General features: G+C 48.2%; 1 protein-coding gene across 2 annotated transcripts in view; it reads left to right on the plus strand.

Annotated features, from left to right (window-relative positions):
* Positions 1–22466, plus strand: part of SUFU (SUFU negative regulator of hedgehog signaling) — a gene marked incomplete at both ends in the record, with an annotated part of 113691 nt that overhangs the window by 63073 nt on the left and 28152 nt on the right. The window contains 5 exons of one of the 2 annotated variants that reach the window (XM_079715024.1): positions 15308–15450; positions 16361–16446; positions 16731–16803; positions 20047–20203; positions 22004–22115. In XM_079715024.1, the coding sequence (XP_079571150.1) occupies positions 15308–15450; positions 16361–16446; positions 16731–16803; positions 20047–20203; positions 22004–22115 (571 nt within the window). The remainder of the gene's footprint in view (positions 1–15307; positions 15451–16360; positions 16447–16730; positions 16804–20046; positions 20204–22003; positions 22116–22466) is intronic. The other variant, XM_079715025.1, reaches the window with a different exon arrangement.

The raw sequence follows: 22466 nt of genomic DNA on the forward strand, positions 1-22466 counted from the left end.
TCTGTCTACCCTAAAAAATGAGAATAGCAGGTATGTGTGGCCATCTTCACCTGGGCCTATCAGGTTGTTGGTCTATAGCTATGTCTCCAGATCTTAGATTTTAGATTTTTCAAAGGCAATGTTAATCCTGAGCCGTAAGAATGCTAGAAGTGCTCATAAGAAACAATGTACAGTGTACAGAAATAGGACTAAGAACAAAAATTGCAAGGGAGAGAAAGGGGATTTTTTTAAATTAATTAATTTTATTTTTGGCTGCATTGGGTCTTCATTGCTGCGTGCTGGCTTTCTCTAGTTGCAGCGAGCGGGGGCTACTCTTTGTTGCAGTGTGCGGGCTTCTCATTGCAGTGGCTTCTCTTGTTGCGGCACACGGGCTCTAGGCGTGCGGGCTTTAGTAGTTGTGGCGTGTGGGCTCAGTAGTTGTGGCTCGCGGGCTCTAGAGTGCAGGCTCAGTAGTTGTGGCTCGCGGGCTTAGTTGCTCCATGGCATGTGGGATCTTCCTGGACCAGGGCTTGAACCTGTGTCCCCTGCATTGGCAGGTGGATTCTTAACCGCTGCGCCACCAGGGAAGCCCGAGAAAGGGGATTGTTTTTATGTAACTGACCATAACCACCAAGAGAAGAAGAAAAATAAAGTAACAGCAAAAGTTTGGAGTCTATGGCAAGAGGACCAGCATCACCAGTCTGATTAATTTAGGAGAAGGTGGGGCATTTGTTTAAGAACTTAAAAGCTTAGATGGTGAAAGTGCCACTGGTGACATGTTAGATGTGAGCCAAGGGTGGCCCCCTAGCTTCCTGGCCAGTCCAGATCTGTATCACCGCACCCAGAGTGAGTGGCGTGGTAGCCAGTATGGTGGCTGCCGGAGCTGCTAAGGAGTTTCCGCTGCGTGCCCGAGGTATCAAGGAGGAGTTCTTTCTAATTTTATTTTTTAAAATATACCAATAATACATAAATACATTTTGGAGGTTAAAAATTCAGATTCTACAGATAAAGTCAAAGTCCTCCTTGACCACACGACCCAATCTCAGGCCCCTCCCTAAAAGGAGCAACATATCTGTATGACCATCCAGACATTGTTTTCTGTGTATTCACCTTCTTCTAGATACCTAAAGAAATGATTTGGGTTTGTTTGTTTGTTTTCCTTCTTTAATGTAAGTGAAACTGTACTGTTCTTCACAGTTGGATTTTTCAAGTAACAGTATGTCTTGGAGATCTTTCCATGTCAATATATGAAGCTTTATCTAATTATTTTTTTACTGTTGCCTATGATTTGGTAGTATGGCTAGGCCATCATTTAACCATTCTCTTGGTGATGCACATTCGGGTTGTTTCCATTTTTCCATTATCACAAACAGTGCACAGATGCTGTGAGCATCCTTGTTCATTCCTCCTTGTGCACGTCTTGTTCTAGGATAGATGCTAAGAAGTAGAATGATTAAGTCAAAGGGAATGTCTTTTTTTTTTGGCTGTGTTGGGTCTTCGTTTCTGTGAGTGGGCTTTCTCTAGTTGCGGCGAGCGGGGGCCACTCTTCATCTCAGTGTGCGGGCCTCTCACTGTCGCGGCCTCTCTTGTTGCGGAGCACAGGCTCCAGACGCGCAGGCTCAGTAGTTGTGGTGCACGGGCTTAGTTGCTCCGCGGCATGTGGGATCTTCCCAGACCAGGGCTCGAACTCGTGTCCCCGCATTGGCAGGTAGATTCTCAATCACTGCGCCACCAGGGAAGCCCCGAATGTATAGATTCTGCCATGCCACGTGGCCCTCCAGAGTGACTGTGCTAGTTTACATACACCTGGCAACTAAATGGATTTTCTTGTGGATTTTTTTTTTTTTTTTTGGCTGAGTTGGGTCTTTGTTGCTGCGCGCGGGCTTTCTCTAGTTGCAGCGAGTGGGGGCCACTCTTAACTGCAGTGCGCGGGCCTCTCATCACGGTGGCTTCTCTTGTTGTGGAGCATGGGCTCTAGGCATGCGGGCTTCAGTAGTTGAGCCTCACGGGCTCCAGAGCACAGGCTTAGCAGTTGTGGCACATGGGCTTAGTTGCTACGTGGCATGTGGGATCCTCCCGGACCAGGGCTCGAACCCATGACCCCTGCATTGGCAGGTGGATTCTTAACCGCTACGCCACCAGGGAAGCCCTCTTGTGGATTTAAATAGTAGTCTCTTTAGGAAAAAGATGGAAGGAGTGCTTGATTTTAAAGCTCCAAATCATCTCTTGGCATTTTGAGGGATTGAAATGTACGTAGGTACTGCAAGTTTAAAACCTTTTTAGTTAATTTGGCTTTCAGAGCAGAGGAGCTTGGAATCTTCCCTGCGTGTAGGTGGCAGGTCCTCTGTGCGGTTCAGGAGAGTGAGAGGAGCACGGGCGGGTGTTGCCCATTTACAGGCCTCTGGGCAGAAGCCTCTTCCTTTCCATACTGACAGGTGTCTAAACAGATGGAGCTGCTTTAAAAGACAAGTGGAAGCATCTGCCAGCTTAGGACTCAAGACTCTCTTGAAGTGGTGAGCAAGGCCCTGAATTCCTTACAGGAGGGCATGGCCCATAGTGGGTGAAGGAACAGGTTTTGACTAGTGACAGCTGCGAGCCGTGGCGGATAAATCCCTACAAGCTCCCTTTGCAGTCAAGGTCCTCACCGTCACCGGGGGGAGAATGAGGGTGTCTGGCCAGGGCCCTGTGCGTGCGGACACAAGGCGAGTGTCTGGGATCCACAGTCAGACTCTGGGGGCATCACGACTGCCAGGTAGAGAGCCAGTCCTGAGACTCGCTTTTCGGTAAGGCCCCTGGGGGCCCCCAGCAGCCCGTCAGCCTCCTGCCCTCCCTGCAGTAGCTTTGCTGAGCTCTGCTTATAAAAAGGCATCTTCCTTCCCCTGCACCATTTGCCTTTGTGTCTGTGGCTTTGAGGGAGAGGGAGGAAGGTGGAGAGCCAGAGGTTGTTGAGAAAATACACAGGGAAACAGTTTTGAGTCTCCTTGGGCTGGCTTTCTGATCCTTGGCAATTCCTTTGATTCTGGGCAAAACCTAGAAGGAACATCCTTTCAGTTCCCCTTCGGTTTTGTAAGAACAAACACGTCTCCTCTCGCTCTTCTTTACTTAATCAAGCCGTACAGCACGCCCACTTCCCGAGCTGTGTTTTGCAGCCACATTGAGCCAGATTGATATCACACAGAACTAGATGAGGGACGCTCTCTAACCAAACACTCAGATTCACTTTTCCAGTCATGAAACTGCCTTCAGGACTTTTAAAAGGTGGGAGGGGGCTTTAATCCTTGCTTCCACCACTTGCCTGGGTTGGAAAAGCTTGGCAACGGGCCACCGTCCACACCATCCACTCAGCTGCGAAGAGCTTTGCCTGCTCACCACGAAGGCCCATTAACACAGGGACAGAGAATCTGTCTCTCTCCCTCCTCCACACGCTGTTTGTTTGTTTTGTGGGGTTTTTTTTTTTTCTTTCTTGAAGAAAGAATCCTGTCTCGGCCTTTCTTTGGGAGAGTTTGATTTGAAACGCTGCAGTGGGGCGATTGTGTAATCACGCTCCTGAGATCTCCTTCCCTACAAGCATCTTGTCTGCTGTGCATGTGTGTAGAGAAGGGCAGGGACGCCAGATTCTGTTGTTTTGTACCAATCGCAGCCTCTAAGCTCCAGAGCATCCCACTCTTATTCTCTCCTTACAGCACTCAAGTGTTAAAGGGGAATTACCTGGGACGGATTTGTTTTTTGCTTCTATGTGATATACATACATATTGCTCTCAGCTGCCATCCAGGGTTCCTAGGGTGGGCCGTGGCTACAAGGCTCTGAACTGAACTCTTAGCTTTGGCTTGGGGCTGGGGAGTCGGGCGGGGAAGTGTTCACTCACGGCTTTATTTGGATCCCTGGAGGAAGGAGAGTTGCAGTTACCAGGGGAAGGTGAGTACTGATCTTAACCGGCAAGAAGGTGGTCTTTGCCCTTCCTTTGGTGGGTGCTGTCAGGTGGAGGTAGAGGAGTCCTGGCGCTAGACAGTGAGGGCAGTGCCCTCTGTGTGATGCCTCGGGTCACCCCCTCCCCAGAATGAACATAGCATCTCATGAGTGTGTTAAAAGGCTCCAGAAATGTAATCTGTGGCAGTGACATCAGTCTGTCTACACTCTATGACCTCTTAAATTTTGTAGGCTCTTCTTTTCTGGAAATATACCATGAAACAAATAGATGAGGCATATACAACCCCATTCCTTTCCCCATAGCTTGGCTTGGAGCAAGGAGAAAGCATCTGGGCTTAGAAATTTGGATAAGATTACATGGGGGGAAAAAAAAAAAGATTACATGGGGATTCAGCGGGGCAGTGGGCAGACTAAGTGGCTTCAATTAGTTGTATCTGGACTGGGCAGAGGCCCACAGGACTGACTTTGGACCTCACCTCCTCCACCATCTCGGCCAGGCCTGGTTCATTCAGCAAAGCCTCCAGGTTGTCTCCTCTTGCAGGGGTTTCAAGAGGCTGCTTGTGCCTGTGCAGACTTGTGTTTCTGCCCCTGTAAATGTAGTTCAGTACATGGGCCTTCAGTTTACTTGAAGGGGCTCTCTTCCAGTCTCAGAGGAAGCCTTCTCTGGGCCCAGCTGCAGCAGCCCCCAGTGGGCCTTCTCAGGAAGGAGGGGGGTGAGGCCATTGCTGGATTCTTCCCGCCCGGGGTGTTGGTTTCATCCTGGTACTTTCTGGAGACAGGACAGGCTACCTGACCCTCCCCTCTCAGCAGTCTGTGTTGCTGGGGGCGTGTCTGGAACATCTGGCATTTCAGGGAAAAACTGCCTAGCCCTCTTAGGAACCAGCGCTGTGTCTTCATATAAGACACTTAGGCCTCTGTTGTCAAAGTGTTTTGTGAGCACCAAGAAGGTGAGAGGGATGGAGACTGCTTCTTGAGAGACGGTGACGGCTACCCCATTGTTGAGAAGTTTGACCTTAAAGTGGACAGACTCCAGGACTTCCCTGGTGGTCCAGTGGTTAAGACTTCGCCTTCCAGTGCAGGGGGTGCGGGTTTGATCCCTGGTCAGGGAGCTAAGATCCCACATGCCTTGCAGCCAAAAAACCGAAACATAAAACAGAAGAAGCACTATTGTAACAAATTCAGTAAAGACTTTAAAAAAAGAAAGTTGACAGACTCCAGTCTACCAACCTGCTTTGATCCACCTTCCATTTTCCTGCACTCCCTAAAACACTTCTTGCAGACCCACCACCCCTTTGACACCTGGCACAGTTCAGCTGGGTTTCCTGCCCTTGCTCTCTGTCTCTGGAATGCAGGTAGCCATCTCCAAACATGGGCCTCCAAGCGTCAGCCATGAGAAACCCTCTTTTTGGGGCTCCAAAAGACAACATTAACCCTTTCTCCTCCGACCAAGCATATGGATTCTGACCACGGAGATGGAACGTTGTGGGTGGGACATTGCTTTCTGAGCTATTGTGTGAAACACCACTGGGCCTGTCCTTCCACACAGAATGGAGACAGACAGTCACTCTCCAGAGCTGGGATGAATTAAGAACTCTTGAAGAATGCACTTGTTTCTCAGTGTTTCAAAGGCAGCACTGATTATTTTGCGAACAATAGCTGTTTTCTTCTGCAACCCATTTCCCTAGGTTTTGCTAACTTTTTATATCCGGCACAGTCCAACTTCAAACCACCATGACTAAAGCTGGATGTTTGGGAAGTGGGGTAGGGTGACAGCCAGTTCGAGGGGTCAGTTAGGATCTGCACAGCCATATGGCACCCCCACCTTTTAAGAGTTCTTGCCAGGGAGTTGTTTGTTAATGGGGAAAGAGACATTGAGTGATGAAACCTTTCTTTAAACAAAGCAAGGGGCAGAACTGAACCTAGTAGTTTTTGGACTCTCTTTGCCACCGTGGAATGGTGTGAATTTGCCAAACAGGCTGCAGCCGAGGGAAGTTTCTCGTGGTACTGGGAGGCAGAGCTCAGAGGAAGAAGGAAGAGAATGGGAAGTAAGCCTGCAGGCCTCACCTGGAGCAGCCCTGGTGGCTCCTCTGCTGTGCTGTTTGGGTTGGGGTCTCAGGGACTTGCATCCTAATACCTTGGTAAGGACCCTTCAGGGAACCAGAGAGAGGAAGGGAGAGGGAGCGAGCGCCTCTGACCACTGGACTGAACAGCTGGGCCTCCAACCGAGGCAGCATTAGCATTTGAAAACCCCTCTGAAGGGTCTGAGGGCTTCCCGGGGTGGGCGCTGGGCCTGAGTGCTGAGACCCGCGGTGGCTCCACACAGAATGGGGCTGAGCATCCGGGGCATAAAGACCAGGCTGGACTCAAGAATGAGCCCATTGTGGCTTTGTCCCAGGCTTGAAAACTGTGACCAAGGCTCTTTCATTGTTAAGAAAGACCATTTCTTGGCCATAGCAGAGCTAATAAGTCTGGTTCCCCCACCAGGCAGGGCTGGGAGGTTGTTAGCTACATGCTCTCTGAACCTTTCTGTGGGTAGTTAACACTCTGTCCTCCCCCTCCTGCCTTTAACTCACTCTGGATCCCGCAGGCTGGTGTGTTGGTCCAGGAACAGCGACTGGGGCCTGTCTCCAAGCTGCCTAAATTAAGCCCCTTCCCAAATTGTCTGTACATAGTAGCTTTTGGTCATTCGTATTTCATTTCAACAGTGTGGGTTGGTACAACATTTATTTTTAAATCGATGTTATTTCTGGTTAATAAAAGGTCATGACTCCAAACCTTTGTAGCCTCTTCCCTGTTTCCAGCCTTAGTCAGCTAGAGGTGGGGCGCTGGAGGGAGCTAACTGGGCCAGCTCTTCCTTAAACCAGGAGCAATGGTGCCACCTACTGGCAGTTGCTGTTAATTACAGGTTCTGTGGCCGGTCCTGTTTTCTGGTAAAGGGACTGGGACCTGGATGGGAGTAGCTATACTGTATTCCAGTACAGGAGTAATAACGTGGAGCACACACTGAGTAGGCACACTATTTCCTGCTTACAGATGAGGAAACAGGCTTGTAGATTGTGATTGGGTAAGTTGCCCAGGGTCACAGCTAGTAAGGGGCAGAGGCAAATAGGAACGGGGCCTTCCCAACGCAAGGTTAACCAGTCTGCCAGGGTTTGCCAAAGCCAGCAAGAGATTTTAAGTGATAACTGGGCAAGGCATTCAGTGACATGAATAGGGAGGACTGTCTTCCCCCTTCTGGTTCAATCCTGCTGAGTTTGTCAGTTTGGTATGACTCCTTAAACCTCTAACAGCTCTTTTAACTCTTGTTCATTTCAGTTTTTAACAATGTTAGGTAGGCAACAGTATCAGTTATAAATTAATAACATTTTTTCATTGAATTATTTTGAAGTTGTCATCTTCCACTTTACGGTGAGCAACACTGATTTTCTATTTCCCTTATTATTTAGTACAGTGATATGAAGTTTCCGTTTATTTTTTATTTTTTTTAATGAAGTTTCCTTTTAAAGTAAGTTTGTTTAGGTTAAAAAAAGTGAGTCAATTTTGTTTTTTTTGTTTTTTTTTTTTTTTTTTGCAGTACGCGGGCTTCTCACTGCTGTGGCCTCTCCCGTTGCGGAGCACAGGCTCCGGACGTGCAGGCTCAGCGGCCATGGCTCACGGGCCCAGCCGCTCCGCGGCATGTGGGATCTTCCCAGACCGGGGCACGAACCCGCGTCCCCTGCCTCGGCAGGCGGACTCGCAACCACTGCGCCACCAGGGAAGCCCAGTGAGTCAATTTTAGGGGGAAAAATACATGTAGGTGACAGTACAGGTGTACATAGATATGTCAAAAATCCTAACAGGTGTTATGGATGACTCAAAAGTTTAGGAGGCCCAGAGAAAACCATAGTTCAAAAAGACACATGCACCCCAATGTTCACTGCAGCACTATTTACAATAGCCAGGTCATGGAAGCAACCTAAATGCCCATCGAAAGATGAATGGATAAAGAAGATGTGGTACATATATACAATGGAATATTACTCAACCATAAAAAGGAATGAAATTGGGTCATTTGTAGAGACATGGATGGACCCAGAGACTGTCATACAGAGTGAAGTAAGTCAGAAAGAGAAAAACAGATATCATATATTAACGCATATATGTGGAACCTAGAAAAATGGTACAGAGGAACCGGTTTGCAAGCAGAAATAGACACACAGATGTAGAGAACAAGCATATGGACACTAAGGGGGGAAAGCGGGGGTGGGTGATGGTGGTGTGATGAATTGGGAGATTGGGATTGACATGTATACACTAATATGTATAAAATAGATAACTAATAAGAACCTGCTGTATAAAAAAAATAAATAAAATTCAAAAAACAAAAAATATTTGAGAAGTGTTACACTGTGCCCATCCTCACTGGCTTGCTCCATGACGTTGGGCAGTCTTGAGGATCCTTTCCTCATTTGTAGAAAATGAAAATGCTGGAGTAGGTGATCATTGAGGTGATTTGGACTATAAAATGCTGTGATGTCTGGGCATTACAACTTAGGTTTCTCCTGGGCCAGGCTGCTTAACCTGAAGTGATAGTAACAATCCAGGGCCTTGCTTCTCCCACTTTTCCTCTCCCGCAAGATTCTTCCCTTTCGCCTACTGCATTTTCTTTATTCTTTTAATAAATCACCTTTACTGAGATATAATTCACATATCTTATAGTTCACAGTTGTGACACCATCACCCCAAAAAGCAACTCCAGACCAGTCACTTCCGATTCCCCCTTAACCAACCCAGGCCTAGGCAACCACTAATCTATCTCCATAGATCTGCCTACTCAGGACATTCTGTATAAGTGGAATCACACATGGCCTTTTGTGACTGGCTTCTCACTTAGCATAATGTTTTTGCTATGTTGTTCATGTTGTGGCATGTATCAGTACTTCAGCACTTTGTGTTGCCAAATAATATTCCATCGTATGGATATACCACACTTTATTTATTCATTCATTAGTTGATGGACATTTGGGTTGTTTCCACCTTTGGGCTATTATGAATAATGCTGCTGTGAACATTCAGATACAAGTCCTTGTGTGGACATGTCTTCATTTCTCTTGGGTATATACTTAGTGGAATTGCTGGGTCATATGGTAATTCCATGTTTAGTATTTCATGGAATCACCAAGTTGTTTTCCAAAGCAGTTCCACTGTTTTACATCTCTACCACTATTGCACAAGGGTTCCAGTTTTTCCACATCCTCACCAATACCTGTTACTTTCTGGGGTTTTTTGTTTGTTTTATTTTTTTATTTTTATAATGACCATCCTAATGGATGTAAAGTGGTTATTTCATTGTGGTTTCAATTTATATTTCTTTTCACTTTCTTGTAGCACAACAGGTTTTGATTTTAATGAAGTCCAGTTTATCTACTCTTTGTTTGCTTGTGCTTTTGGTATCTATCTAGGAATATTGCCTAATCCAAGGTCAGAAGATTTACTCTTATGTTACTTCTAAGAGTTTTAACTATTATAGTTAGGCCTGTGATCCATTTTGAATTAAGTTCTATTTATGGTTTAAAGAAGGGATCCAACTTGATTCTTTTTTTAAAATTTATTTTTATTTATATTATTTATTTTTGGCTGCATTAGGTCTTTGTTGCTGCGGGCAGGCTTTCTCTAGTTGTGGCGAACGGGGGCTACTCTTCGTTGCGGTGCTTGTGCTTCTCATTGCGGTGGCTTCTCTTGTTGCGGAGCATTGGCTTTAGGCGTGCGGGCTTCAGTAGTTGTGGCACACGGGCTCAGTAGCTGTGGCTCACGAGCTCTGGAGCACAGGCTCAGTAGTTGTGGCGCCCGGGCTTAGTTGCTCCACGGCATGTGGGATCTTCCCAGACCAGGGCTTGAACCCATGTCCCCACATTGGCAGGTGGATTCTTTTTTTTTTTTTTTAACATCCTTATTGGAGTATAATTGCTTTACAGTGGTGTGTTAGTTTCTGCTTTATAACAAAGTGAATCAGTTTGGCAGGTGGATTCTTAACCACTGTGCCACCAGGGAAGCCCTGGCAGGCGGATTCTTAACCACTGCGTCACCAGGGAAGTCCCTGGAATTATTTTATAGATTTTATCTTCAAATTGTTCTTGCTAGTGTATAGAAATACAAGTGACTTTTGTATATTATTCTTGTACCCTGCAATCTTGCTGAACTTGTTTTTTCTGATAGTTTTTAAGTAGATTCCTTAGGGTTTTCAATGTATAAGATCATGTCATCTTTAATAGAGATAGTTTTATTTCCTTTTCAGTCTATCCAGATTTTTCTCTTTCTTGCCTTATTGCCTTGGTTAGAACCTCTTAACACCACATTGAATAGAAGTGGTGAGAGGCAGCAACTCTGTCTTGTTCTTGATCTTAGAGGGAAATCATTCAGTCTTTCACCATCAAGTGTGATGTTAGCTGTAGGTTTTTTGTAGATACGCTTTAACAGGTTGAGGAAGTTCCCATCTATTCATAGTTTGAGTGTTTTTCTCATTAAAATGTATCGGATTTTGGGACGTCCCTGGTGGCGCAGTGGTTAAGAATCCACCTGCCAATGCAGGGGACACGGGTTCGAGCCCTGGTCCAGAAGGATCCTACGTGCCGCGGAGAAAGTAAGCCCATGCGCCACAGCTACTGAAGCCTGTGCGCCTAGAGCCCATGCTCCACAACAAGAGAAGCCACCGCAATGAGAAGCCCGCGCACCGCAACGAAGAGTAGCCCCCGCTCGCCACAACTAGAGAGAAAGCCCCACACAGCAACAAAGACCCAACGCAGCCAAAACTAACTAACTAAATAAATAAATTCATTTTTTTAAAAAAGTATTGGATTTTGGTAAATGCTTTTTCTGGTAAATGCTTTTTCTCTGTCTATCGAGATGATCATGTGATTTTTTTAAAAATCTCTATTCTATTGATATAGTAAATAACATTGAATTTTCTTATGTTAAACCAAACTTGCATTTCTGGGATAAATCTCACTTGGTCATTGTGTATAACCCTTTTTATATGTGGCTGTATTCAGTCTGCTGGTATTTTTGTTGAAGATTTTTGTGTCTATGCATAAGTGATATTGATCCATGGCTTTCTTTTCTTGCAGTGCCTTTGTCTGGTTTTTGTATCAGGGCTTCATATAATGAATTAGTGTTAGATATTCTTTTAATTTTTGCAAAAGTTTATGAAGAATTGGTATTAATTCTTCTCTAAATGTTTGGTAGAATTTACAGTGAAGCCATTGGGCCTAGACTTTTTATTGTGGGGGAAGCTTTTAATTACTAATTCAGTCTTTTTACTTGTTATATTGTTTTCTTACTTGCAGATCATGCATGCTGCTTGTAGACACACACTACTGTAAAAGGAGAAAAAATCTGGGAGGAGTGGGCCAAGCAGAAATTGGGAAATTTCGGGGTTTATGATTGGCTCTGCCTGGAGATGTGCCTTACTTTAAATATTGATAAAAAGTGAAGAGATCTCAACCGTTGAAATTCCCAGATCATAAGTAATAGACCAGGGACCTCCCTGGTGGTCCAGTGGCTAAGAATCCACCTTCCAATGCAGGGGATATGGGTTCAATCCCTGGTCGGGGAACTAAGATCCCGCTTGCTGTGGGACAACTAAGCCCATGTGCTGCAACTACTGAGCCTGTGCGCCACAACTAGAGAGCCTGCGTGTGCCACAGCTAGAGAGCCTGTGCACTGCAATGAAGAGCCCTCACGCCACAATGAAAGACCCCGCATACCACAATGAATATCCCATGTGCTGCAACTAAGACCCAATGCAGCCAAATAAATAAATAAATAAATAAATAAATAAATAAAATAAGTAACAGATGACAATGAACTACTATACAGCTATATAAAGGATGAAGTAGTTGACAGTTTCAGCTATTTCAGGATGAAATATACAAACTTACTTCATGATTATTAAAAAAAAAGATTGAGGTAATTACAGTATACAAAGCTATAATAACCAAAACAGTATGGTATTGACATTAAAAACAGACATATAGGACTTCCCTGGTGGTGCAGTAGTTAAGAATCTGCCTGTCAATGCAGGTAACATGGGTTCGAGCCTTGGTCCGGGAAAATCCCACATGCCGCGGAGCAACTAAGCCCGTGCACTGCAACTAAGCCCATGCACTGCAACTAAGCCCGTGCACCACTACTACTGAGCCTGTGCCCTACAGGCCGTGAGCCACAACTACTGAGCCCGCGTGCCACAACTACTGATGCCCGTGTGCCTAGAGCCCATGCTCCGCAACAAGAGAAACCACCACAATGAGAAGCCTATGCACTGCAACGAAGAGCAGCCCCCACTCACCACAACTAGAGAAAGCCCGCACACAGCAATGAAGGCCCAACACAGCCATAAAAATAAATAAATAAATAAATAAAAATAAATAAATTTATTTAAAAAATAAAATAAATAAAAACAGACATATAGATCCATGGGACAGAATAAAGAACCCAGAAATAAACCCACACATATGTGGTCAATTAATTTACACCTAAGGAGCCAGGAATATACAATGGGGGAAAGGATAGTCTCTTCAATAAATGGTGCTGGAAGAACTGGACAGCCACATCCAAAAAATTGAAACTGGACCCCTATCTTACACTGTACACAGAACTCTACTCAAAATGGTGTAAAGACTTGAACGTAAGACCTGAAACCATAAAACTCCTAGGAGAAAACATAGGGGGTAAGCTTCTTCACAATGGTCTTGGCAGTGATTTTTTTTTTTATTTGACCCCAAAGACATCAAAAACAAAAATAAATAAGTGGGACTACATTAAACTAAGGGCTTCTGCACAGAAGAGGAAACCATTGACAAAATGAAAAGACAACCTATTGAATGGGAGAAAATATTTGCAAATCATACAGCTGATAAAGGATTCATGTCGAATATATAAAAATAACTCATACAAAAAAATTAAAACTCATACAACTCAGTAGCCAAAACAAACTATCTGATTTTAAAGTGAGCAGAGGAACTGAATAGACCTTTTTTCAAAGAAGACATACAAATGGCCAACAGGTACATGAAGGTGTGCCCAACATCACTAATCAGGGAAATGCAAGTAAAAACTACAGTGAGATATCACCTCACACCTGTTAGAACAGCTGTCATCAAAAAGACAAAAGATAGGGCTTCCCTGGTGGCGCAGTGGTTGAGAGTCTGCCTGCCGATGCAGGGGACACGGGTTCGTGCCCCGGTCCAGGAAGATCCCAGATGCCGCGGAGAGGCTAGGCCCGTGAGCCATGGCCACTGAGCCTGCGCGTCCGGAGCCTGTGCTCCGCAACGGGAGAGGCCACAGCAGTGAGAGGCCCGCGTACTGCAAAAAAAAAAAAAAAAGACAAAAGATAACAAGTGTTGGTGGGAGCGTGGAAAAAGGGAACACTTATGTACTGTTGGTGGGAATGTAACTTGGTACAGCCACTTGGAAAATAGTATGGAGGTTCCTCAAAAAATGAAATACAGAAACTACTATGTCATCCAGCAATTCCACTTCTGGGTGTATCTGAGGAAAACAAAAACATTAATTTGAAAAGATACACCCCCCCCATGTTCACTGCAGTGTTGTTTACAGTAGCCAAGATATGGAGACAGTCTAAGTGTCCATTGATGGATGAATGGATAAAGAAAGTGGTATATATACACAATGGAATACTACTCAGCCATAAAAAAGAATGGAATCTTGCCACTTGGGACATGCATGGGCCTTGAGGATGTTATGCTAAGCGCAATAAGTCAGACAAAGACAATACCATATGATATCACTTATATGTAGAATCTAAAAAATATATAAGACAAACGAACAAAAGAAAACAAAAACCAAGCTCATAGGTACAGAGAACAGACTGGTGGTTGCCAGAGGGGAGAGGAGGTGGGGGAGGGGGAGGTGGAATGGGTAAAGGGGATTAAGAGGTACAGACTTCCAGTTATAAGTTCTGGGGAGGTAATTATACAGCATGGTGGCCTATGGTCCACAGCACTGTTTTGTATATTTGAAAGTTGCTAAGAGAGTAGATCCTAAAAGTTCTCATCACAAGAAAAAAAATTTGTAACTATGTGAGGTAATGGGCTTATTGTGGTAATAACAATATATACGTATATCAAATCATTATGTTGTACACCTTAAACAAATACAGTGTTAAATGTCAATTATACATAATAATTTCCCCTCAATAAAACTGGGGAAAAAAAGGAATGAGGTAACTCTATGTGTTGATGAAATATGAAATTATCTCCAAGATACATAATTTTAAAAGAAATGTGCAAAATGGTGTGAAGAAAAAAAAATGGAGAGGACCTATAGATGCTTATAGGCTAGTAAATGCAGAGTACCTGTGGAAGGACACCCAAGACGAGAGTCCAGGGTTTGGGAGACATCATAGCACCTGGGTGTTTTTCCCTTGTGGCTGTGATACCTTAAACATCTTTCTTTAAAGCAGCGGGCCTGGGCTTCCCTGGTGGCGCAGTGGTTGAGAGTTTGCCTGCCGAGGCAGGGGACGCGGGTTCGCGCCCTGGTCTGGGAGGATCCCACATGCCGCAGAGCGGCTGGGCCCGTGAGCCATGGCCGGCCTCTGAGCCTGCGCGACCGGAGCCTGTGCTCCGCAACGGGATAGGCCACAACAGAGAGAGGCCCGCGTACCGCAAAAAAAAAAAAAAAAAAAGCAGCGGGCCTGTGTGAAGGGCAACAGTGAGATCTACAGGGTGGCCGTATTTGCACGTTTCTCTTGGGCAGCCTGGGTCCAATGCCTGTGTCCTCATGGGAACAGCTGCCCCTCCGGGCTGCACATCTAGGCTGAGGTGTGTGAGGCAAAGTCAGACCTCCATCTAATGAGGAACTATTCCCTGAATCTGTCTACCTGTGAGATACTGGTGACAGATCTCAAAAGCCCTCCAAGGCAGGAAGTTCCTGTTTGAACACTATTTCAGCCGCACAGAAATCCTGGTATGTTTTTAAAGGTGAAGGGTTTTATTGCCCTCCAGCCTCCCTGTGGACTTCTGGCCAGGATGGTCCCAACAGTAAAGCACTTTATTCTTTCTTGGCGGACCCGATTGTGGCTGCCCCCCTGCCGCCCGAGTAAGTGAAGGTGCTGGGGAAGCAAAGATGCCAGAAGTCTTTGGACTTGCCAGGCCAAGCAAGCAGCCACACTGGCAGCCCGTCATCTTCCACTGAAGGCTGGCAGAATTGGCGAGCAGGAACGTGTTTGGTTTGGGGGCAGTAGCCATGCTCTTTGCTCCCATCCAAGTGAATGCGTCCCCTCCTTCACAGGGGCCACCTTGGAAGGCTGGGGAGCCTCCCAGCCTGGGCTTCTGAGACCCCGGGTCGGGCTCCAGGCCTGGCTGCAGGGCCTCGGTCGCTGAGGACCCTCACGTCTGTCCACAGAGAACACCTTCTGCAGCGGGGACCACGTGTCTTGGCATAGCCCTTTGGATAACAGTGAGTCGAGAATTCAGCACATGTTGCTGACAGAGGACCCGCAGATGCAGCCCGTGCAGACACCGTTTGGGGTGGTTACCTTCCTCCAGGTGAGGCACAGGTTGGACTTGGGCTTGAGCCTTTCCTGGTAGGACAGGAGGGCTTGGGTGGGGCAGTGGGGGAACAGAGATTTCCTGTGGTCTTCTTCCACTTTCTAGTCCCTCTGATGGTTTGTCGGGTAGATTCGGATAGCCTGATTTAACCTGCTGAGGTGGGCTAAGGGGGCAGGGGCAGGGGCCATTTGGGTAGGAAAGGATGGCTGTACTGAGTGGATAGCAGGGAGGGTATTTCTGTGAACTCGGGAAGACCCAGACAGCCACAGGCACAGGACCTCCCAGCAGGCAGCTTTGGACTGGACTTTCCCTTACCCGGAAGGGACGTGCACCTACTCCAGCTGCACCCAGGCTGCTTGTTATCATGGTGGGGTCTGTGCGAAAGTTCAGTTGTTTCCTTTGAGACTTACTCAAAGGCTCAGCCCCTGATAAGGAAGGGAGCTTCTCTGCGAGCTGCTGGTGCCCTTTGGTCATCGTTCTAAGCTTGAAGGGTCTCAAAATCTCCTCTTTTTACAACCCCCATGATCCTAGACTGGGCAGGAGCATCTCCCTGGACCTCCCCTGCTTCCAGAGACATGGGCTGGGGACCCATCCTGAGTTGGCAGGGCCCTGATTTTCTCTTCTGCAGTCTAGGGCTAGGCTTTGTGTCGCCCAGCCCCCTGAGCCATCACAGCAGGGCAAGGGTCAGACTTCAGTGCCCTACGTGTGGACCCATCCATCTGCTAGCCAGGCCACTGTTCCCTCCTTAGGGAACCATCCCACTTTGGACACATCAGCCCCTGAGCACAGATCCTGCCTGTGGTCCCCCAACTTGGGTGATACTAAGAGAGCCTGGGTAGCTGACCTTCCGGGTGGGTTGGAGGAATGGCCGTTAATGCACAATGGCATCTTTGTCCCGGGGTCTCAGATTGTTGGCGTCTGCACCGAGGAGCTCCACGCAGCCCAGCAGTGGAATGGGCAGGGCATCCTGGAGCTGCTGCGGACAGTACCCATGTGAGTACATCACTGCACTATGAGATGGGGGCGGGGTCCCCGGGCCTGGGCTTGGGAACCCCTCCTTCTCTCCACATGTGGGTGCCTCCTTACATTGCTGCTCAGGCTCTGGGTTTTCAGGCTCTGGGTTTTCAGACTGGGGCTTCCTGATCACTCTCCCTGTCTCTGGCCACTAACCAATCCCCTGTGTTCTGGGCTGGGGGCAGCAAACAGGGCAGGCTTGTAGACCCAGCCATCAGCCCCAGACCCTCAGTTACCATCCTGTCCCCTTTCCTTGTCCACAGCGCTGGCGGCCCCTGGCTGATAACTGACATGAGGAGGGGAGAGACCATATTTGAGATCGATCCACACCTGCAAGTATGTCTTGAGTGAGGAAAACCTTTCTAGCACACTGTGCCTAGGCTTCTTCCAAATAACACTGGCTTTCATCCTGGGAAAACGGAGGAGCTTTATTTGTGAGTGAGTAGAAATATGGCATGATTTGGAATTTGTCCTCTGAATTCTGCAGAGCACATAAGGGAGCAGAGATTTCAGGCCAGGAAAACTTGTCTTAGACATATGTTTTTTTGCATTTTAAAAGGATTGATTTTATTGAATGCAAATTATACATCAATAAACCTGACGAAAAAATCGGATCACTAGCAAGGAAAGAAAATTAGTGTAGTGGATATTTCTTGCCCAGTACTCATCCTGCCATGGTCCCCTTCTTAGAAGGACACAGAGTTTCTTTCAGGAAGCCACCCCACTGCCACCGCCACCCTGTATCAGTAGAACAGGTGATAGTGACCCCACAGCCCAGCTGCAGGGGGGAGCGCTGATTGGTCTAATGATCCCATCCCCCTTTTGGATACATTTTTCATCTTGGGTAGTTGGACACCGAGCTCCTCCCCTGGCTAGGTTGGCATCCCTTCATATATAAAAGGAAATCTCTATACACACAGGCCTGCAGTTCTCACTCACTGTGGCCCACCTGTACAGAGTGTCAGCGTTGTCTTTGGGTTTTTTAGAAGCAGCACTCTGTTTGTATGAAGCTGAATTCTGAAAGCCACGTAGAGCATAACTTCCTTTCTTATTGGCAGCTCCTGAAGCAGGAACCGCAGACAGCTAATAATGTGCCTGGCATGTGCCTGCCTCCTTCTCCTTTGCCCCTGCCCATTGCAGGTCATTGCCATCTCTGAACATTTTATGCCTCTGTAAAAATCTGGTAGGCCACAGGCTGCTGCCAGGAGTTATATGTCCTTTAGGAAGGGTGGGAGGTGGCCAGGAGAGGTAGCAGGACATGTAGCCAGCAGTCCCTGGGCTGTTTACTGCAGACCTGGGAGTTCTTGGGCAGAAGGCCTGCTCATTCACAGATGATGCTCCTCTGTTTTCCTAGTGCCTTGAACACTGCAGCTTTCCAGTTGCTGCCAGGATATCCTCTGTTATCTGTACTTTAAACTTGGTTTCTTTGTAGCTTCTGCTTATGCAAAAACCAGGAACCACGAAGGCTATGTTTCCCTAAGCCCTTGTTCTGCAGCCACAATGGGATCCAGCACGGGGCACCATGGGCTGTTGTTTGGCCCCTGTCCTAAGTGCCAAGTGCTAAGAAAGCACCTGATCCTTCAAGTTACTAGGGTAAGCAGCCCATCCTTTCTCTGCATGCTGAGAACAGTTCTCCTCCCTAGTCTTCAGGCGCCCCTGAGGCCAGCCAGCAGGGCCCAGAGCGCCTAGTGTTCTTTAAAAGCAAGCAGGGGGCTTCCCTGGTGGCTCAGTGGTTAAGAATCCACCTGCCAATGCAGGGGACACAGGTTCGAGCCCTGGTCCGGGAAGATCCCACATGCCGCGGAGCAGCTAAGCCCGTGTGCTACAACTGCTGAGCCTGCACTCTGGAGCCCGTGAGCCACAGCTACTGAAGCCCACACACCTAGAGCCCGTGCTCCGCAACAAGAGAAGCCACCGCAATGAGAAGCCTACGCACTGCAACGAAGAGTAGCCCCCGCTCGCCACAACTAGAGAAAGCCTGCACGCACCAACGATGACCCAACACAGCCAAAAATAAATAAATTTATAAAGAGAAGGATTATATTAAAAAAAAAAAAAGCAAGCAGGGGCACCTTGGTGAGAAAGTCCAGCTTCCTTTCCTGGGGGCTCTGTGCACCCAGTGGGAGCTCCTGTGTGCTCACTTGTATCCCTGGGGCCTGCTTGCGGACCGTTTGTTTCAGAGCTGCTCCTGGTCCTTTGCTCCAGGCTCTACCACTAGCCAGCTGTGTGCGTGGACAAGGCTCTGAACTCCTCTGCGTCCTCACCCTTTCTGGTTTACTCATAAAGTAAGTGGGCTGAGCTTGTTGAGCCAAGAGGTGTCCTGAGCTCCTTGCTTAGGTGAGGCGCCTCAGGGTGGCCAGTGGAGAGGGAAAAGCGTAGACTCCACCCCAAGCAAACTAGGGCTCACACGCCCCTGGTTAGAGCACAGAGAGCCACTCCCTGTCATCAGCCTCCCACACCTGTGCTCAGAATCCCCAGCTTTGCCTAGGCTGCTGGCAGCACTGGAGAGGAGAATGGGATTGATGGGAAGGAGGCATCGGGCCAGGGCCACCTGCTGACTGGTCTCAAAATATAAGGACCCTCTGTAAACTTACCTTGTGCTTCCCTGGATGGGCTCCCTGGTCGAGCAGCAGGCCTGTTCGGAGCCTGTGGAGCCATGGGGAGAAGGTCCCCCAGACAGGGAGGAGCAGACTCTTACTGAAGTACTAACTCAGGAGCTCTGTTTGGCCTACATGACTGTTTATGAACAAGGCTGCGGGAGCCTCTCAGATGACCTTTCATCCAAAGCCCAACATCACAACTTTGTTTTACCAGAAATCCCAGGTGTTTGTGTTTAGCTCTTCCTTGAGGCCATTTGGAGAGCGTTTGGACTCAGAAGTGTCAAGGCCTGTGCGAAGGCAGGGCCTCTGGTGGGGTCTAAAGATGGTCACTGCCCTCCAGGCCCCCATTTCAGTCTAAGAAATGGAAGAGAATCTCCATCCAGAATTCTTGGCCAAACAAGTCAGCAATGCAGCAAGGGGAAGTCCGGCCCTTCTGCTCTCTGGGGACTCTTCCCTGTGTGACCACACCCTCTGCTGTTGGAAGAGAAAACTGCAGGTATGGAGTCGGAGAAATTGGGCTGAGTCCCCGCCTCTCCCGCCTGTGGCCAGCTTCCACCCTGGCCTCTGGAGCAGCGACCGGGTGATCAGTGAGGAGAGGAAGGACTGTGCCTTTCCTCAGGAGGGTGGTTTCTGGCTCTGCCACATCAGCTCCACGGGCCAGCACAGGGTGGGCAGAGTCGGAGCTCTGAAGCGGGTAATGACAGTCACTTTACTGGAAGGCTGATGGGAGAGGAGACGCTTCCCTTGGGATTTTCATTCTTCCCGGCTCACCTAATTCCTGGTTCCCCTGGAGGAGACCCGTGGCTGGCAGAGACCGCCACGCGTTAGTAACCAGGGCAGAATACGGTCAGAGACCCTGCTCCTCTGGCACCTGTCCTGTGCTCAGCTCTTAGCAGGGCTCAGTAAACATGGGAAAGGTGGTGGTGACCTTGGGCCACTGGTTCGCTGAAGGAACTCCGGCTCTTTGGCTCTTTCCAAGCAGGAGAGAGTTGACAAAGGCATTGAGACGGACGGGTCCAACCTGAGCGGTGTCAGCGCCAAGTGTGCCTGGGATGACCTGAGCCGGCCCCCCGAGGACGACGAGGACAGCCGGAGCATTTGCATCGGCACTCAGCCCCGGCGGCTCTCTGGCAAAGGTGGGAGCCGTCGCCTTCCCTTTCCCCAGGCTGGGTTTCAGTATTTCCTGGCAGGATTTAAACAGCAAGTGAGGTCTTCAGCAGGGTGGAACGAAGGGAGCTTTACTGACCCGTTTCTCCTGTGTTTCCTGTGTGTATTTCAGATTGCACTTCCAGCAGTGACCATTGTGTTTTAGATTTGCCCCTTGCTATCTGAGGTCAGGGAGGTGAGTGGAAGCCCTAGAACAGTTACAGGAAACAGCTATAGTCCACCCAAGTGCAAGAGAACAAGCATCGGCCACCCACAGAATTGACACAGGGCCCAGCTCTAGCCTGAAAGCCATGCCAGACCTGAGGATCACTCTGGCCTTGGGCCCTCCCAGGCCTCAGACAAGAGAGGCCTGAGTGTGAGGCCAGTTTGCACACTTCCCCACCCCACTCTCTTGCAGATAAAATGTAAGGGGCATAGACAGGGCACCCTTACCTGCTGCATTTTGTCGGGGGGCCTTGGGGAAGGAGGATATGGCTCCCCTGTTGGAAGCTCACCATGCTGGTCTTGGTTAGCGAAACAGTTGTGGTTTTTAAGAAAGGGCATCCCTAACTAACTCCAAAAGAAAAGCGGCCATTTACACAGACGTAATTACAGCTGCTTTTTCTACTTCCTTTTTCAATTCTTCCACCTTTTCTGACCTTTTGAAGAGTAAGATACCTAGAATCCTGAATAAAATACCAGCGCATGTGACCGCACTTATAAAAGGTTTTCTTTCCATAAAAAACAACTTAAAGCCCTAGTGCAAATATCTGACCCCTTTCTTTCCTTCCTGCTTATTCTAATGATGTGCCAAGCCCTGGGGAGATTCTGAGAGAGTGTAGTTATTAGAATCATTCAGTTGCTTTTGACAAAAGAGCTAATTTAAGGAGGGATTCACAGTTTTGTCCAAAATTTCAACCGTCATTGGCTATTTTTTAACAAATTATAAAAGATCCATGCCACTATAACAAGCCAAACACTATAAAAGTTAATAATCACCTCCATCCTCTAAGCCCACCCTTTAACCAACAAATGTTAATTTGCTTTTTTGTGTGTGTTTGCAGTTTACAGAATTAAATCTTAGACGAAAATCTCAACATAGGGGACCAGACTAGTAAGCTTCACCCCACAGACCCGAAAAGCACCTTGCAAAGAAATAATTCAACCAGGGGACTCCTTTGTCACCTCCTGGCCCTTGGCAGACCCGTGGAGAGGCAGGGTTCCCTGGGATAGTACCAAGGTGGGGAGATGACTCAGTATCCCACTGACCCGGCCCAAGGGGAAGGGGTGGCAGGGCCAGATACCAGCGGACCACCCAGAACCCAGGAATTTGTGTAAGGGACGCCTGCTCATTCGTGGCAGAGCGCTCGCAGCCCTTCCTGGCGTCCATTAAGTGGTAGAACCCCTGGGTGGTCTTGGGCAGTGGCTGTCTTGTGAGTCCCTGTCTGGAGCCATGTTAGGGGTAAGCCTAGGGCCTGTGACACAGGATGGGAAAGGACAGTGGAGGAGAGCCCTGCCTTGGAGAGTGCCCTTCTGCAGCCCAGAGGCCATTCCTTGTCTTCCTCAAGAATGGTGCTCTTCAGACCAGAAGTTTCCAGAGCACACGATTCCTCGTCTGCCCTGGGTCCTCATGCTGCACTCAGATCGCACAACTGATGCCTAGAGTGGCCTCAAGACCAGCCTCCGTGGGGGCCTTTCCCCAGCACATCAGCAGAGCCAGGGTCCAAGGACAGGGATGGGGATGCTGGGGGCCCAGAGGGCCATCAGGTAACTTAATGGTGTCATTGCAGACACGGAGCAGATCCGGGAGACCTTGAGGAGAGGACTTGAGATCAACAGCAAACCCGTCCTTCCGCCAATCAACCCCCAGCGGCAGAACGGCCTCACCCACGACCGGGCCCCGTAAGTGCGCTGCCCACAGAGGGGTTAGTCTAGCTTCCTGACAGCAGTGTCCCAGGGCTGGGACAAGGGGGCAGTTTTGTCCTTCAGGGCCTGTCCCTGTGGCTTGCATGAGAGGGAACAATGCCCAGAGGCCTTGCTGGATGGACTCAGGGTCTCTGGGGCACACAGATCTGTGGGTTGTAAGGGCCTCAGAGGGGACGCAGCGGACCAGAAATATAAACAACAGTAAATATTTACATAGGCTGTGTGAGCAGATGGGAGGCCAAGTTGGGGCAAAATCTGACTTGGGGCCACCCAGCCTTGTGGGAGCCCATTGTGCTGAGCACGATTCCCCTCCTTATCTCGGCCTCG

This window comes from Hyperoodon ampullatus (genome assembly GCF_949752795.1).
Source record: "Hyperoodon ampullatus genome assembly, chromosome: 1".
In the NCBI taxonomy this organism is placed as follows: Eukaryota; Metazoa; Chordata; class Mammalia; order Artiodactyla; family Ziphiidae; genus Hyperoodon; species Hyperoodon ampullatus.